This window comes from Pongo abelii, chromosome 22 (genome assembly GCF_028885655.2).
Source record: "Pongo abelii isolate AG06213 chromosome 22, NHGRI_mPonAbe1-v2.0_pri, whole genome shotgun sequence".
Lineage (NCBI taxonomy): Eukaryota > Metazoa > Chordata > Mammalia > Primates > Hominidae > Pongo > Pongo abelii.
In genome coordinates, this window is record NC_072007.2 from 53,079,045 (window position 1) to 53,092,406 (window position 13,362).

General features: G+C 52.2%; 1 protein-coding gene across 5 annotated transcripts in view; it reads left to right on the plus strand.

The window, feature by feature from the left end:
• The window catches only part of PDE9A (phosphodiesterase 9A), a 123,461-nt gene that overhangs the window by 23,467 nt on the left and 86,632 nt on the right, over window positions 1-13,362 (plus strand). For all 5 annotated transcript variants that reach the window (XR_010138894.1, XM_024239428.3, XM_024239430.3 and 2 more), the window contains exons 2-3: window positions 10,559-10,629; window positions 12,292-12,369. Coding sequence is in view for 4 of the 5 variants with exons in the window: in XM_024239428.3 (XP_024095196.1) it covers window positions 10,559-10,629; window positions 12,292-12,369 (149 nt within the window). In the remaining variant the exon portion in view is untranslated. The remainder of the gene's footprint in view (window positions 1-10,558; window positions 10,630-12,291; window positions 12,370-13,362) is intronic.

A 13,362-nucleotide genomic window follows, 5' to 3' on the forward strand; every position in this document is an offset into this window, starting at 1 on the left:
TGCCTCTGCGTTAGTGCCGCCACTTCATCTCAGATACTCTCTTGAAGATAAGAGGAGAGTCCCATGCAGCCGTAAGAAAGACAACGGAGAGATCTGTGTACCCTCCACCCAGTCTCCCCTACTGGGACTGTCGTGCAAAATTATGGCCCAGTCTTACAACCAGGGTATTGACAGTGAGACAAGCCCCTATCTGATTCAGATTCTCCAGTTGTACTTGCTGATGTAGTTTAGATATTTGTCCCCGCCAAATCTCATGTTGAATTGGTATCCTCAGTGTTGGAGTGGGGCCTGGTGGGAGGTGACTGGATTGTGAGGTGGGTTTCTCCCAAATGGTTTAGTGCCATCCCCTTGGTGCTATCCTTGAGATAGTGAATTCTTGCAAGATCTGGTTGTTTATGTGTGAAGGTAGAAGGCATCTCCTCTCTCTCCCTCACAGGTGTGCACGCCTCCCTTCATCATGTGATATGCCTGCTCCTGTTTCACCTTCCACCCTGAGTGAAAGCTCCCTGAGGCCTCCCCAGAAGCACAGTGATGTCGGTGCCATGGTTATACAGCCTGCAGAACTGTGAGCCAATTAGAAATTGGCTTTATAAATGACCCAGTCTCAGATATTTCTTTATAGCAATGCAAGAACAGCCTAATGCACTTGTACTCACTTGAGCATGTGTACTTAGTAGTTCTGCACAATGTTCTTGCCTGTGTAGACTCTTACATCCACAACCACAGTCACAGTCTAGAACATTCCATCGCCACAAGGCTCCCTCTTATAACCACATCCCCTACCTGCACCCATTTCCAAAACCCCATCCCTAACTCGATTTCCAGCACCCTGTCCTGGTGAACATGAATCTGCTCTCTATCTCTTCAATTCTGTCATTTCAAGAATATTATATAAATGGGATTACACAGTATGTAACCTCTTGAGACTGGCTTTTTTCAACTGGCATCATTCCCTTGAGATCCATCCAAGTGGTTGTGTGCACCTTTTCCTTGCTGAGCCGTGTTCCATGTTGTGGGCGGACCCCAGTTTAGCGCTCGCCCATTGGAGGGCATCTGGCTCGTCTCTAGTGTGGGGCAGTGCATCACCTTCTCACGATTGTCAATGTGATTGTCACTAGTATTTGCCTTCCATGTCTTGGAGGCCAATGCAGCTGCTCTTAGAAATCAGTCCTCCTTATTTTGGTTGGGTAGGAGATTTGTGATGTCAGTTTGACATTTATAATTAATAAACATCATCATCAAGTTACAAGAGTAAATAAAAATATGAGGCAGGGTGAAATGTAAGATGCTCGAGAGGCTGAGATCAGTAGCCGTGTGAATACAGCAGGACGGGCACCAGCAGTGAGCTCCATGGGGCCCAGTGTCCGGCCTCATTAACCAGCTGCCCTTGGCGAGGAGCAGAGCCCACTTTTCCCTCCTGGGGAAGGGTAGTGTGATGGAAAGACAGGCTGCCCTTCTCTCCTGCAGGAGCTCAGTGTGGTGCTGTGTACATGCCTGGGCTCTCATCTTCAGCCCTAGCCACTTAAAACCACTTGGGGGGAAAGTTTGTAGAATAATTATAACGAGGAAAATTTCACTCCAGATTCGTTACTCCAAGTTCAAAGAAGCTCTGTAAAAATTGTTGCTAAGGCAATTGAATAAAGAATGTCAGCCGATGTAAGCGATAACAGCAAGACAATGAACATAATTGCATGTTTTACAACAACCAACCTCAAAGCATGACTTCCCTGACATAGATATGTTTTTTAATGATTTCGAAAGGTAACACAAACATTTTCAGGGATTTGGAGAGGAAACTAATGCCATCCTGGTTTACCAGCTTTATGGGGTCATCTCTCTGGTGAAAAAGACTGCAGCCAGCCTCGCAGAGAGGGCACTGTCTTAGGGAGGCACCTCCAACTGTCCTCACGACCCAGCCCCTAAGTGTTTCACATCAACACTGTTCTTTTGTGATGCTGCTGCTGTTTTTCATTCCCCAGCCTATATCATGCTCAACTCAAACCTCAGTTGCCATCCAGTTATCTTTTTTTTTTTTTTTTTTTTTTCCTTGAGATGGAGTCTTGCTCTGTTGCCCAGGCTGGAATGCAGTGGCACGATCTTGGCTCACTGCAGTCTCCACATCCCAGGTTCAAGTGATTCTCCTGCCTCGGCCTCCTGAGGAGCTGGGACTACAGGCACATGCCCCCATGCCTGGCTAATTTTTGTATTTTTAGTAGAGATGGGATTTCGCCATGCTAGCCAGGCTGGTCTCAAACTCCTAACCTTGGGTGATCCACCCACCTCAGTCTCCCAAAGAGCTAGGATCACAGGCGTGAGCCACTGAGCCCAGCCTAGTTATCTTGTTCGTCCAGGAACTGGAGCATTTCTAGGTAGCACCACAAATGTCTGTGCAAGAAACCCACAATTTCCAGTGGTCATTGACTTTGTGCCAATCCAAACTAGAGTCTGACAAACCCAGCAAGAAATATTCGTGGCAGCTGCAAGGAAGCTCCTCAAATAGAAATAGAAAAATGAACCAGGGTCTGCTCTTCCCTTCCGGGTGTGGAATCAACGGAAGCCGACTCAACACAGAGCCCTGGGGGCGTGAGGGGTTTGTCGGGATCTCTGCCGGCTGCAGATCTCTGCTCTGTTATTACCAGCCCTTCTGCCCAGCTCCTAATTGCTCTGAAGAGGGAATAATTTTCTCAGCAGCCATTGCCAGCCACATTTGGACTGAATAGATGCTGAAATGGCAAGAGTAAATGGGGCAGAGACAGTGAAAAGTCATTTTCTATCTGGAGCCCAAATAAAATCTTCCTCCCACACTCCTGCCTGGCTCCTCCGCAGCCTCAATGCCCTTCTGAGAGCTGCCTGCCCCAGTAGGAGACCAGGCTGGGACCAAGGACACCCAGTTCTGGGTAACCGTCTTCCCATGGCTCCTTGGACAACCACCTTAAAGAAGGGAAAGGCAAGAAGCAGAAGGAAAGCAGAGGCTGGACATTGGAATCAGCCTTTCTTTAAACTAAAGAAAGTTTTCATATATGTGAATACGTGTGTGAATTTGAAGTCGTATGTGGAAGGGGCCATATATCCGTCAATGCATGCTCCAAAAATCAGAACCGATGGACGGCAAACAGCATCGGATGTGCAGCCAGCATTCTTCCAGTGGCCACCTCCCGGGGGAAATAGGTGCGGCAGCCAGGACCATCTGTGGGACGGGGACAGGCAAGCATGACAGCAGGTACCACGGATCAGGATGCACAGACAGGGCTGAGGGAGGCAGCGTGGCATGGCAGCCACTTCCCCTCGGCGTGTCTGGGCTGAAGCCCAGTGGACTCGCGCTGATCAGAAGGATCCTCCACTAGAAGGATCTCACCGGACAAGTCCCCTCCAAACTGGAACATGCGGGTGCCTTGGGCTTCACACTGCACCTTTCAGATAAAAACGCACAGGTGAGCTGGGAGAGCTGTAGTCCCATGGACCCCAGAGATCCAGGTCACGAGGAGGGGATCGCGCTGCACCAGGACACATTCACCAAGGTGAGCCCTGGTTCCTCCCCACAGGCTGCGGGCGAGGAAGTGTCAATGCCAGGCTGGCTCAGTAGGTGGAAGAACCTTCTGGAATGCCTGCCCGCAGGCTGCTGCTGGCATCGAGTCTGTCTCCTATTTTCCATTCAGTGCATGCATCCTCCAAGTACGATTTCCACTCGGAACCTTGAGCCACCTCATCCCTCGCTCCGTCTCCCCTCCCCCCCACACAGCTCACACTGAAATCACGCCTCGCGTTCAGCGGCTGGAGTCCTGGTGGATTGCTGCTCCGGGGCTCTCAGAAATCCCTTTACTTGAGTCTTGGTTTTACAGGAAGACCATGAAGCACCCCCCAGGAGCTGCAGCTCCTCCTTCTGGACCCAGTGTCTCTTCTCAGCCTCACGAGGAGGAGACCTGGTCATAGAGCTGCTGCCCCAGCCTGAGCTCTGATCCCTCCTCCGGCCCGGCCTCACCCTGCAAGCAGCACCATGTGGGGCTCAGAATGGGGATCTTAAGGAACCCTTCCCACAACCTCCTGATAAGCCTTTCCACGGAGGGCCCAAGAGGAGACAGGAGAACACTCTATTTGATAAAATAGAGTCAAATCCAGGAAAATGCCTCTGGACTCGGAAACGACTCACCCCCCACCCATGAGAGACCCTTCTGTCCTGTCCCTTAACCCAGAGGCCCTGGGCGTAGGTTTCGTAGCCCCCTCAAGGCCAGACCCTCAAACTCCAGCCTTGTTTCTTCTAAGTGTGCCAGTCAAGATGCTTCTCACTGCAAGAAACAGACTCTTTCTCAAGACAGTTCAAGAAGATCTGTGTTGCTGCAGAGGCCGATGGGTATAGGGAGCAGGCTCAGTGAGAGACTGTTGTAAGGAGGATGAGGGGTCTTCAGAAAAATCCCCAGGACCTGGGGTGCCAGGAGCCTGGGCTCTTGCAGCCTGCAGCCCCTCCCCTGCCTCTCACAGCCTCCGCTGCCCTTGGGCTCAGGGCCCCTGCCTGTGCTTTCTCCTGAGGCTTCTCCTTTTTACCTCTCAGGGTCCCAGTGTGGCCAGCCCGGCACTAAATCCATGCGACCCTGGCTCACCGACAGCCACCACCAGCTCCACATCTCTCAGTAAAATTCCCCCAAAAAAGTGTGATTGGGAGCTGGCCATGGGGGCTGAAGGCAGCCCCCTGCTCCAGTCCCCTTGGCCATGGAGACAGGGCAGGGTTAGCAGGACGCAAGGCATGCGCAGGACAGCTGGCCGGCAGAGGTCCCGTGTGCTGTCATGGGTGCAGGGTGGACACTGTGACCCTGGGTCTCCCTCCTGGGTCCCCACTTGGAAGGGGTGATCTAGAGGGACTTTTGTCAGAAAGACCCCCACTCAGCCAATCTGACTGATGGGGCCATTACCTTGACAATAGGCTTGGTGGCAAAGCAAGAGGGTACAACCGACCAGAGCCCCGGGTCCCCTGTGCCCTCCTACACTGCCTGACAGGGTTGGGCCATGGCCCGTACCAACCATGAGCTGAGCCAGGAATCCAGTCAAACCGTGTGCCTGAGTGACACGTAGCTCTCTTCCTTCTCTGGATTAACTGCTGATCAACCCCAACAAGCAGCAGGACTGTCTTGCTGTGAACCCACCGCTTGCGGACCCCTCCCCAGGCCTCCATTCCTGCCTTTCTGAAGGTCAAGGCAGCGCCCTCCCCAAGAAACAGTGGGAACAGAGAAGCTAAGTGTTCGTTCTTCCCAGCTCCGGAAACTCTGCAGATCGTGCACTCGAATTCCTGCTGAAATAACAGTGGGTGCCGGACAAAATGTGGCGAAAAGTTTTTCTAGGTGCATTTGTTCACTCAGAGACCTCCTAGAGACTTGTGTGAAAATCATAGGATTTGCAACCAGAGGGGACGTTGAGATTCACGGCAACTGAAATGATATAAAATTGAACTTTGTGTCAAACCAGTAGTGTTTTGTGTAATTCTTTTCAAATGTGTCATTTCACTTACTGCTTATCACAGCCCCAAGAGGCAGGTGGAGTTGATACCATCAACCCTATTTACAGAATGGTAAACTGAGGCTCCCACTGGTTATGCGCTTGCCCACAGGGTTGAAAGAGAAGTCTTGGACAAAAGGAGTCACTGGTTAACCAAAGGGCTTCCTGTTCTCAAATCCACTGCTCCTTCCGTTACATGGTGTCTAGAAGGAGGCTCGTTTGGATATAGACATTAAATAATCCGGGAGTCAGTGTATGCTGTGGTCAAGCATGTGTGGTCCACAGCTGGTGGCCCAAGATGCAGTCCTGATGTACACTTCTGGCTGGGTGCGGGGGAGCCACACACATCTCTGTGTGCCTTGGTTTCCGTGTGTAAACATCTTAGACTAGCACTTGCCTGTGGTTGGCACCTGGTAAGTGTCAGCCTTCTCTAATGCAGGCAGCATGAGGGCTCCCAGACAGTGACGTTCCCGCTGACATTCCCAGGTCTCAGCTGATTATGAAGAGGCATCAATTTCCAGTGGGGGAGCCGCCCTCTGTCTCATCATTTGTTTCTCTCATCTTGCTTTAATATCACAGCACTGCCAGTCAAACCACACAAAAGGGTTTGTGATGACTTGCCGTGCATTCTCGTAAGCTCCAGCCCTGACTCTCTGGCAAGCCGGAAGCCAATATAAAACTTTCGTTTTTCCCTTAATCTTGCTGCCTCTGCATCCCATTTTCAAATTTCATTTTATCAACTTTTTTTGCACTATTCGTTTCTGGATAAAGGATTTGCAAAATTATTCAGCATGTGGTCAGGAAGCCCTATGGCCTCCTGACAAGGCAGCCTGGGGGTCTTCCCGTGGTCTGAAGCTGCAGCCAGGCTGGCCTCCCACAGTCAGGAGCAGCATCAGGCTGGGTGCTTCTGACACCAGCGAAGAGCGCGGCTGTCCGAGCCCCCGTCCCTAGGGCTCACGCCTCATGCCCAGACTCGCACCCACTTTGGCGCCGCTGGAGACTGATGAACAGCAAAAGCTGAAGTCATGACTCTCATCCAGATCTCAAATGACCGTGTGTCAAACGTTTTTACTGAACTGATGAATCAAATGGGAACTGGTAAGAAGGTACGACCAGTTCAAAAGAGAAATCCAAGAACCCTAAATGTATAAGGAGTGAAGCAATGTTGAAATGGACTTACAAACGGATGCAGCTGTATTCTCCAGTGGAGACAGCCAGTGCCAAATTTTGTGCTTATTCCAAATTTCCTGACAGCCTCCCCACCTTTTTTTCCAACATAATCTCAAAGAGAGATTATTCTGGATGGCAGAATAAGGCTGGTCCCCCAGGTGTGACATCCTTGCTTGCATAGAAGTGGCAAGAGTGCCACCATACCATACAGGCCTTTTTCAGTTTGTTTTGCTGGAAGACCTCATAGTTACCCTTTAAAAGCCTCTGTTATTTGCTATCCTAAGGTTAGGAAGCCAAGCATAAAAAGCTCTCCTCCAGATTTCGCCGGCAGTACTTACAAATTTGATGAACGCTTCTCTTCTCAAGGCCGCCACGATATTCCAAAACCCTGGCCTGCCAGAGTAGAGCCTTTTTTCCCATCTTGGAGGCTGCGACCCTGAGAGCCCCTACCCTCCCCCAGGGGACTTTGTGGGTATGGACGTTGCACAGTCACCCTCGGCCCCTCAAGAGCGGTCACAGCCCAGCAAATGAGCGTCGTTCTCACGCACATCTTTCAAGCCCAGGCTCGGTTGCATAAACCTTCCCCAATTATATCCTGGCAAGAAGGAGGACAGATCCTTCCGGAACCTTTGCAGATATTGCCACAAAAAGTAAAGCCTTAAAAGTTTGAATTTGGGGAGGAAGGAGAGCAGATGGTGAAAATCAGACATCACTTAAAAATTACTCATTTCAGTTTACAAAAAATCTAGGTCGTTAAAGGTGACTGATAGCTTAAGAAGACAGGGAAAGGGCTTCATAACAGAGCCGGAAAGTCCAACAGTACAATGACACGCATGATGCCAAAAAGTAAAGCGTTCCTCACTCATTCCACTCAGTGCTCTGTAACCGATTCTCCACTGGCTCCTGGGCTGCAGCCTCATGAAGCCGGCTGTTCCTCAACTGAAAAGAGCCCTGGAAGACCTGGGCAGCCCACTGGCAGGGTCTGAATATCATCTGAGCAAAGCCATCAGAAGCTGTCCCCAGGAGTCTGCGCTTGGGGGTCAGTCATCAGGGGTGCTTACTGCGGTCATTTTCCATGGGACTCGAAGCTTCTGCATTGAATCACAAGCTCTGGCCTCCAGCCTGGTGCAGAACCTTCCAGGGGGCATCGGAGTAAAAGCTTCTGTAGATGACAGCCACCCCTTTTTTGGCCCATTTTACAGCAGAGGAAATTTAGGTTCAAAGAAGTTGAGTTGAGAGTCCCAGGAGTGAGAAGCAGTCAAGGATACCCCTGGGCTGCCTGGCCCCACGCTCCTGAGATGGAGAAGCCCCAGACCCATGAGCCTTGTGCCCTTGGCAAAGCCACTTCCCTTCTGAGTAAAGTCAGATGAGCCTGCCCAGTCCCAAGAGACTGTGATTCCATAATCACCCTCCCCTCACCTTTTGAGGTCTTGCTGGTAGGTGCACCCCCTTCAAGCCAGCCCAAGAAGCCATGATTTGAGTCGGTCTTGCCAGATGTGTGTTGAGAGAATTTAACTCCAAGATCATCCCCTGTGCACTTCAAGGGGCTGAGACAGGATGTGGTGCCCTTCGTGCCCATGAGGAGAAGCACCCAGTGGGGCAGGGTGGGGCGAGGACTTTATAAAGGCGTCATTTGCTACGGCCACCCAGGTTGGAGCACAAGGACCACCGGGCCCCCCGCCTCCTGCAGGACCACCCCACTCATCTGAGGGAGACACCCTAGAAACACATCTTTGAGCAGTGGCTTCTAATCCAAGAAACCCAGTAGAAGTTAAACGCAGATTCCCAGGGCCCAACCCGGACCCACTGCGTGGGAATCCCTGAGCCGGGGCCAGAAGCACACTTTGAAGACACCAACCTCCTTAGCAGGCCCCTTGCAAACCACATCCTGCTTCTCCAGAAGCTCCAGATCCAGAATGTTCAAAGAAAGAGTCCTCCTTGCCTTCCTCTTCTTCCACCCCTGCCCTCTGCAGACTGGGGTCTATAGACCCCCAAAGTAAGTCCGCCACACCGGAAGGAAGGGAGTTACACAGGGGCCCACATGGGAACCACTTTTTGTCCTGTCTTGGTGGGAAAATGGCCACGACCCCAGCCCAGGCTCTGCCACGCCACAACTCCACAGGCATAGCCTGGGAGGCCACGGCATGAACTGTGACTCTGGCTGAGGATGGTGCCATGGTAGAACTGAGGGCCTGGCACCCAGGGCCAAGTGCAGGACTCCTCGGCAGTGGGGTTGGGAGAAGCAGCCTCTGCACGCGAGGCCAGGAACCAGGACACAGGAGGAGAAGCACATGCCAGAGGCGGGAGCTCTGGGAGGAGCCAGCAGAGTTCTGCAAAGAAGGATGTGGGGGAAATGGGGTGAGGCCAAAGTGGGGGCCGCTGAAGGGGATACTGCACCCGTGCAAGCATGGCCAGGACCAAGCTGCGTAGGCAGCCAGGGATACAGCCGATGCCACAGACGTCAGGAACCACGCAATGACACAGGCCACCTTTGACCGACCGTTACCCCTGGGGCAAATACCAGTGGGGATAACGGGCAAGGCGCGGTGCTGTTTACTGTCTTATTGTTGCCAGTTCAGCAGCCCACAGGAAATGGTGTTAGTCACAGAAAAAAAAAAAATCTGTTTTCTATATTTCACTGTTTCCAAGTAAAGAAAAAAGAAAACTAATCTTAGCTTAAAAAAAAAAAATGGTGCGCTGGGCACCGAAAAATCACCATCTTCCTAGGCCTGCGTTTCCCCCACGCCAGGGACTTGTGCTGGAAAGAAAAGCTGCGTTGGCAGCCAGGAACCGGGGAAACTGTCCAGGGAGGCATCCACTGCCATGAAGGCGGGGCCTCGGCGTGGCCTGTTCCACGCTCTGTCCAGCCCTGGAGAAGCCCCACCCTCACCGAGCTCGAAATGCCCCCTCCCTGAGAGCCAAGACTCATGCCCGGGACCCCTTGGACAAAAGACGTGGATGCTAACCTGGCGTTTCCACCACAGCCCGGGCGGCACTCAGGAGCGAGCGCGGCCATCCCGTGTGTAGGTGGTGTTTCTCTGCAGGCGCCAATTTCACCGCGGGCGCCCAGAATCCTCAACGGTTCTGTTGTGATGTGATTCCCCTCTTCGACTTCGTCATTCAGCCTCGGTCCCTCAGTCCCCAAATACCGAAAGGCAGTCTTTTTTTTTTTTTTTTTTTTTTTTTTTTTTTGAGGCTGAGTTTCACTCTTGTTGCCCAGGCTGGAATGCAATGGTGGGATCTCGGCTCCCTGCAACCTCCGTCTCCCTGACTCAAGCGGTTCTCCTGGCTCAGCCTCCCAAGTAGCTGGGATTACAGGCACCTGCCACCACGCCCGGCTAATTTTTTGTATTTTTAGTAGAGACGGGGTTTCACCATGTTGGCCAGGATGGTCTGGAACTCCTGACCTCAGGTGATCTACCCGCCTCTGCCTCCCAAAGTGCTGGGATTACAGGCGTGATCCACCAAGCCCGGCCTTTTTTTATTATTATTATTTTGAAGTTAATGAACTTGAATTTTATTTTATTTACAGAATAGCCCCCATGAGATACTTGAAGACCCGGTGCCAAGCGACAGTGTTGACCCCAGGTGGTCAGTCCTGCCTGGCCCCTTCCAGGGGATGCGCCTTCACCATAACCATGTCACCGACAGGCGTGTGGGCAAGGGGGGAATCGCTGTTATTTTTCACAACTCTTTCCACTGAACACGACAATGACATTTTTCACCACCCGCATGCATCAACCAAATGAAAAGATGAGCCTGTGACATTCCAATGCCTAGAGTTACAGCTTTTCCTTTCAAAACGAACCTTCAGGTTGGAGCCGGAGCAGAAGCACTTGGCGTCTGACGTCTCCAGGGAGACCCGCCGCCCTCGCTGCCGCCTCACCGCGCTTCTGTTTTGCAGGTAATCTTCAGCAAGTACTGCAACTCCAGCGACATCATGGACCTGTTCTGCATCGCCACCGGCCTGCCTCGGTGAGTGCGCGCTGCGGGCTCTGCCCGGTGATGCCACGCGGCCTCCTCGCCTTTTCGGGATGGCTGGGAGGGGCGGGAAGAGGCGCTGAAGGGCCCGAGGCACCGGCCTTCTACATGGGGCTCTTCCAAATCAATCAATGCGCAGAATCCCGAGGGAGGCTCAGCCGCCCTCCGGGCCTCTCTGCCTCCACAGGTGATGGCTGTATCCACAAGGAGGAAACCGTCGGGCTGAATTAAACAGAACCGCCCTCCTAAGAGTGTGGGTTTTTCTGTGGGTCTGCCGGGCGCGGTGGCTCACACCTGTAATCCCAGCACTTTGAGAGGCCGAGGTGGGCAGATCACCTGAGGTCAGGAGTTCGAGACCAGCCTGGCCAACATGGTGAAATCTTGTCTCTACTAAAAATACAAAAATTAGCCAGGCGTGGTGGCGAGCACCTGTAATCCCAGCTACTTGGGAGGCTGAGGCAGGAGAATGGCTTGAACCCTGGAGGCAGAGGTTGTAGTGAGCTGAGATCATGCCATTGCATTCCAGCCTGGGTGACAGAGCGAGACTCTTCCTCAAAATAAACAAATAAATAAAAAAGAGTGTGGGTTTTTTCCTCTCACTTCTTCATTCACTTTTGGAGAAAGCGGGGTGGTTGTGTGTGAGTTTGGTCCCCAGCCCCACATCACCCCATAGGTGCCTTTTCTACCCAGGGGGCTTGACCCAGATCAACACTGGGCGAAAGGCTGACTTCAGAAATGGGTTGAAAAGACCAGTGATCTGCCTTATCGAGTCCTCAGAGTCCCCCAGGAGTTAATGTCCTAAGTCAACAGTGTGTTCGAGCCAGTGAATTTTCTAATTATCAGCAAACTTTCCGATTGTAAAGGGTGAGCAGGAGTAGCTTTGGCTCAGGGATTAACTTTAAAGTTAGGACGGAGGTAGAGAAGGGCAATTGAAGTTTTTCACAGACAGGTGAGAAAAGGGAGATGAAATTACACGTCTGAAAGTGCAGCAAATGGCAGTTTTAGCAGCCAAAATAGCCCATGGTCTGGGGCATCTTTGGGCACCATATATGAAGCAATGTGCCAATAAATAAATATATATACACAGTATTCTGTATAGCAGCCCTGGGATTTGAGTATCACCTCTATGTCACAGATTTTAACAATTTACAGCTGAAGATCAGAGACTAACTTGGTTGAGGTAACACAGCTTGCAAGAGGCCCCAAAAGATGTGAGGTTGGAGGAAGACTCATCCTAACCATTTAAAACTATTTTGTAGGAGAGAGTTGTGCAGTTCAGATGGATTCCCAAAGGTACTGGAAGCGGAAAGACAAACTATGAGTTCGTCATCTGCTGATATAAATGTTAGTTCCTATTTTACCACAGTTTTTTAAAAACAATCTCCCAACTCAATAAAGTAGACTTGCTCCCATTCCCATTTTAAAGTATTTCAGCATCTACACGCACTTAGGATTATACGCAGCTGTTTAATTTCATTTACAAACGGAGTCTCAATGCCCTGGGGACGGCCTCCCACCCTTCCCATCCCACCGCACCTTGGTCAGGCTGGTCCCGGGACTGACCTGATTGTCTCAGGGCTCTGGCCCCATGTGTATATTCAAGTGTACATCCTAGAGCACGCTATAGGCGAAAACACGGGCTTGGGTGTTTTCCAGGAACACGACCATCTCCCTGCTGACCACCGACGACGCCATGGTCTCCATTGACCCCACCATGCCCGCGAATTCAGAACGGTAAGAGGCTCCGGCCGCGCTCCTCGGGGTGTGTCTGGCACTTCTCTCCATGACATGGGAGGCTTTCTATGATTTTGTAAATGTGCTACTGCAGAAAGGTGTGAATTGTCAGCAGAGATGGAGGGCGAGGGTAGGAGCGAGTGTGAAGGAAGCCTGACTTGTCATGTTCCCCTGCAGAGGAGCTGGGCACGTTCCAAGATAACAATTGCAGCTGTGGCTCTGCACCTGCTTCTCAACAGGAGGAGGCATTGTACAGAGGGGAAACTGAGGCCCAGGAGGGTGAGCCGAGAGCTGCAGAGCCAGGCCCCGGGATCCCCACGTTAACCCCAGGAAGGACCGCGGGAGATTCCCTACAGAGCCCCTGGGGACATTTCGTGTTTACCCACTTAAGGCCGGTCTCTGTGTTCATAAAGTGATGCCTGTGGGAGATTCTATGCACAGAAGGGCCGGGGACAAGGGAGGCCCAGGAAGTCAAGAGGAGAGGCTGGTGAAAGCCTCCGTGAATGTCTGTGAACTAGGTCAAGCCAGCGGTGTGTGGCCCAGGAAGGACGTGGAGCAGGGGCCCTCAGGTCAGTGACCTGCCCCTGTGCCTGGTGACCTGGGGAGACTCCAGCAGCCTCCACTGCTCTTTGTGGTTGGGCAAAGTGGAACTTAGATTTCCTCATGAGGCGAGGGAGCAGGTGAGCTGGCGGGGTGGGGGGTGGGTGCGACCTCAGGACCCCTCTCTGGTGTCCTCTGTTCCTTCCAGAGTGGGGCTCACTGAGCCTCCAAGGGACTCAGTAGATGCGATGGTACATTTGTCAATCTGGTCATCAGGGTGTCCTGCCCAACTGACCCATGGCCAGCTCTGAGCCCACAGGAGAAAGTGCATGTCAGGCAGACCCTTGTGTCAGTGAGGTCCCAGTGGATGTGGCCAGTGCCGTCCCCCTCAGTGAGGCCCCAGTGGATGTGGCCAGCGCCGCCCCCCTCAGTGAGGTCTCAGTGGACGTGGCC